Consider the following 5,000-nt stretch of genomic DNA (forward strand, 5'->3'; position numbering starts at 1 on the left):
ACAAATTCTTGGGTTGACATACGCCGTTACTGGCGATTCTCTTCAGGTATTTACAACGACGAAAGCCCATCAAAGATTCGTACCAGCCTCACCACTGGCTATGTGTTGGGCTTGGATCTCGGTGAAAATTAAGTAAGGACGGCAGTTAGCGGTCTACATAGATTCTTCGGGAGTTAGATCAACTTCAAGTTAGAGAGTTTTGATGATTTATTAGCTCAGTCGGAAGAGCTTTGGGCTAGCGTTGAGAAAGACCCCGGTTCGAGTTCCGGGGCAACTGTTGGAAATTATTTGTATATATATATATATATATATATATATATATATATATATATATATGTATATATATATATATGTGTGTCTCTATGTGTGTGTGTGTGTGTGTGTGTGTGTGTGTGTGTGTGTGTCTGTGTGTGTGTGTCTGTGTGTGTGTGTGTGTGTGTGTGTGTGTGTGTGTGTGTGTGTGTGTGTGTGTGTGTGTGTGTGTGTGTGTGTGTGTGTGTGTGTGTGTATGTGTGTGTATGTGTGTGTAAAATGTATCTATCTATCTATCCATTTATCAAAGGTCCCTCCCCCTTATTAGGGAGGTAGCCAATCAAGACCCGCACCTTGTCCCACCCATTCTACTCCCATTCGCCACCCCTTGTTTCCCTCTTATCTTAGCTCCTCGTGGCTGAAGGGTCATCCTAGCCTCCCGCCCGTTGCCCTGGGTCAGAAGCAATACAGCAAGACACACTTCATCCACAGCAGGGATGTTTCGTTTACACAGCAAATCTCTATCCTTGTCCCTTCATACGAAAAAGAGAGAAGACAGGGGTAATGGAGAAATGATTTTGCCTGACATACAGTATATCCTGTAAAACCACCTTGGCCAGGGTTGGTGACCATTATTTTTCCTCTGTATTCATAGCACCAAGGAAGAGAAAATATATATAATTCTGGATTCATACATGTTAATATGATTATACAGACACAAAACCTCAAAACCAAAATTTACCTTTTTCTTGTGCGTAATTTGTTCTATTGACTAAATCTGAATTTTATGGAAGTAAACAGTACAAATGATTAGTATTATAGTATCTATGCAATAGAGCGTATATAAAGGAGGCCTCTCTTAGCTTTGTTTTTTCTTGGCTACGCAACTTACCTTTCCAGAAATTGCTTTGTACAGTTTGGAACATAAGGCTCTTGACACTGTTCACATCCCTCTATATTTGAATGAGTTCTATGCTACGTACTATTGAAAGAATGCAAGTAAATAGCAGCCATGGCTACAAATGTAAAATAAAAAAAATGCAATTCTATTTTTGTCTGTTGCCAGATGCTACATCTGTACAAAAGGAAAGTGTCAAAGAACTCGTTTTATTAACTGAAAATATACAAACGTTTTATTAATATCCATGTGTCATGGGTTGCTACTAAACTTGAAAAAAAGTCGTGCTTGTATTATAATTTTTTTTTTAAATGGAATGAGGTAATGACAAATGAATTCAGTATAGGTGCTCCTTAGGTTACGGGCCAGATTTAGTGCCTCTGAAGTTTTTGATATTTTTCCTTTCTACTCCTTGACTGCCTCACTGATTTCTAGTTAAACATAAGTATTCAAATTTGTGTATTTTTTTTCTCAGATCATCGACTGCCTCCTCAGCCATATGGACTCTTAAAAGAAATTTGGCAAGCAAGTCCATCATTCCATGGTCTGCAGAAACATAGCCAATTCTTCTGAATGTACAATAACTGGTTTATTTTAACGTGGTCCAACAGTGATCCTTGGCTGGACAAAATAGAGCTGCATAATTCAAGCTATACTGACATGCTCACTTAAAATCAGATGATATAATTTACAAGTGTTGATTTTAGGGGACCTAGATATGTAAGGAAACATGTCAAAACCATTAGTTTACTCCGTAGGCTACTCAGTGAAGAGATTCTGTGGAATCATCGGAAATCAATAAATGCAGGACATTGCATATGTCTATTCCTTTGCCCATGTCATTTATATTAGAAATTATACAGGTGACGACACTGAGCCCTCTAGCACACTAATTGTTACCTCTTTCCTGCTTTTCCACAAGGATATTTACATTAATTTTTGTATAGTGATTTTAAGATACTTTTATCTAGTTTCTTAAAGTACCTTCTTTGTGTTTTCGTATGAAAGGGTGATTTAAGAGTCCAGATATACATAATCCACACACTTATTTTTTTTTTTTTTTGTATAGGAGCTCAGTTTTTGTGATGCAATATCTTCTGGGTCTGAAACTGAACAGCCTATCTGATATATATTTTTTTCTAGTTGGTATTTCCACCTTTGCCTGATTATCTTCTCCAGTATTCTTTTCTTTTGTGGCTGTGGGTGACATTGGTCTACAGATGAGCTCTTTCATGGAAAGACGGGCTTTGTTAGTTTTCATTTTAAGGGAATTCCTCACGTGAGAAATTATTATCATTTTTTAGACATTTATGATTGAATACCTAAGCCTTTTGATATATTACTTTAAAACCATACCAGGTATCTCATCTGACACCATTTATGACACATCTATGCTATTTCTCTTTTAATTTGTTCACCACTTCATTCCTTTAAAAATATGAACACTTCCACTTTAGCTAAACTACTTACATCCTTAAAACATTTTTCACAATGCTGGAGCACAATTAGAACAATTCATTGTCCATGTTAGAGCTCATAATTATTTCCAATAGAGACAAAAAAAGTAATTTTACAGAGATCTAAAACTTAAGAAAGTCTTTGACTTCACACACCAATCTAAGGGTCTGGTACCTTTCCCAGAGTACTTTCCTGGTATAGCTCAGGCATAATCTCGGTTTTGGATATAAAATAAAGATTTTTATTATGTTTTGAATTTATAAGACTCGGCACTTCCACATTGTGGGGAGTATTTGCAAGAATTTCAACTTCATTTCCTCATTATCTGAAATAGATGAACAAAAGAAGAACTGCACAGTCATACTCTTCTTTCTACATGCCAAAGTATATAATAGGACAGTGCACTATTAAATTTGAGAGAAATGAACAAAAAAGGTGTGGTTTAGTTTGATAATGTAGGAGATGAAAATGAGTATCATCTGGTTCCAATGTGCTGACAGACCATAACAGCAGGAACCAATGATGAGTATATATGAGCAAATCTAAGCATATGGTGGTCATACAAGATAGACATCAGATAAAATCATCTTACTGCTGTCCATCCTTAGACCCATTAACACCCTCATCTCCTTCTTGAGGTGCAGTCACATTTTGGTCCTTGGACCGATCCGAAGATCCTCTCTATCAACCTCGACTGTATTTGTAGGAAAGAGGCCAAACGCAGAGTATGGTATCCAGTATATTTCCCCGCAAGCTCGGAGTATATAAGGAGTCAGGGCTTTGTCTACTGTTTTTTTTTTCTTCTGAAGAAACCCTGCTGAGCGAAACGTTAAATACACTGGTTCCCATATTCTTCGTTTGACCTTTCTCCTATAGTGCTGTTGCAGTCGTTGCTGCTTTTTATTCGACTGTATACCCTCAACCATTACACACGAAGAAAGCTGATAACGAGTGACTGTTCCCGTCCTCCTGTTAGTGTAAGCTGGTGACCTAGAGACAGTCTTGCACAAGTACGCCACAGACAACAGTTCAATACCTCTCATCGGAGAGATCTACGGGAGGGCCCGAGGACCGTTGCAAGCCACCGTGGTGCTGTAAGCTTGAATTTAATGAAAATTGTGGCGAGAATAGTTGTGCAGAATGATTAGGTTGTATCTAAAGAAATACTTCTGTACTAATAAGGCACCATGAGTCTTGGTCAGCATGCATTATTTTAATACAATAAAGTGAAAAATGTAATGGCATAACCGAGATAAACATAGTTGCAGAAATGTTGGGATTATTTTGAATGAAAAATAATAAGTTTTCATGGATGCAAAGAGACAACACTGTGAAGCAGAGATGGAGGCCGCAGAAGGCAGGGAAAGGAAATGAGTACCTGAGAGAGGCAGTGATGGAGGACACAATCTGACTGATGAGGCGGTTGAGATTGGTGTAGGTGGGGCGTTCTATGTCCAGATTCCTGCAGCAGATGTCGAAGATGGCCTCGTTGTCAACCATGAAGGCGCAGTCAGAGTGTTCAAGTGTTGTATGGGTCGTCAGGACAGAGTTGTAGGGCTCGACGACGGCAGTTGCCACCTGGCGGGTGGGGGAGGGGAGTTGGAGGCTGGAGCCTGCACAGGGGCGCGCGAGACGAGGGGCCAATTCCAACGCCATCATCGTGATGTGATCAAGGTAGTCAACCCTCCAACCCTTTTTATATTTTCTTCTGGCAGATGCCAGGAGGGATTTTATTTGGCTCAGGGGGGGTCACTTCGCACGAAGTGAGTGTTTTAGATTTCAATCTGTCCCTTCAAACCGTCGACATGATTTATAGGTTTTGTTGAGGTAAAGGTAGTGCTGTCTTGTTCGAATGATATATAGTTCCCAGGTGGATGGGGTGAAAGGAAATTTCCAGCATCATGTGATCATGTACTAAATCGGAACCGCGAAATAATGTAAAACAGCGGGTTTTAATAAAGAGAAAAATAAATGGGGAAACAGTGAGATAAAAAAATGTTGACCAATAACCGTTCATTAAAGAAAACGAAAGTAACAAAAAAGAAAAAAAAAAAGAATGACCAATTTCGGGTAGACCTGCGTCGCATCACCAAGAGTGAAGACAAATAGCAATGAGCGACGCCATTTGCCCCAGAATGTCTCTCCTTGACTAGCTACCACGGGGAGTCCTACTGTCTTACCTTGGGCGAAGGGTAGATGGCGAACTCCAGCTTGCTCTTCTTGCCGTACTCGACGGAGAGGCGTTCCATCAGGAGCGACGTGAAGCCGGATCCTGTGCCGCCGCCAAAGGAATGGAAGATCAGGAATCCCTGCGGAAGATAAGGTGATCAGAGGAGTCACCCCGGGTATTCTGGTTACCTAGTGGAGGAATGCTTTGCCCCTCCCTGGTTAT

The 5,000-nt window shown here is 39.9% G+C and overlaps 1 protein-coding gene across 1 annotated transcript in view; it reads right to left on the reverse strand.

The window, feature by feature from the left end:
* The window catches only part of LOC143032348 (tubulin alpha-4A chain), a 52,982-nt gene that overhangs the window by 7,808 nt on the left and 40,174 nt on the right, over positions 1–5,000 (reverse strand). Inside the window, exons 4-5 of the mRNA XM_076196940.1 lie at positions 4,789–4,917; positions 3,987–4,186 (exon numbers count right to left, since the gene is read on the reverse strand). Coding sequence (XP_076053055.1) covers positions 3,987–4,186; positions 4,789–4,917 — 329 coding nt within the window. The remainder of the gene's footprint in view (positions 1–3,986; positions 4,187–4,788; positions 4,918–5,000) is intronic.

This window comes from Oratosquilla oratoria, chromosome 13, assembly GCF_046742065.1.
Source record: "Oratosquilla oratoria isolate Oo_2021 chromosome 13, ASM4674206v1, whole genome shotgun sequence".
NCBI lineage: Eukaryota > Metazoa > Arthropoda > Malacostraca > Stomatopoda > Squillidae > Oratosquilla > Oratosquilla oratoria.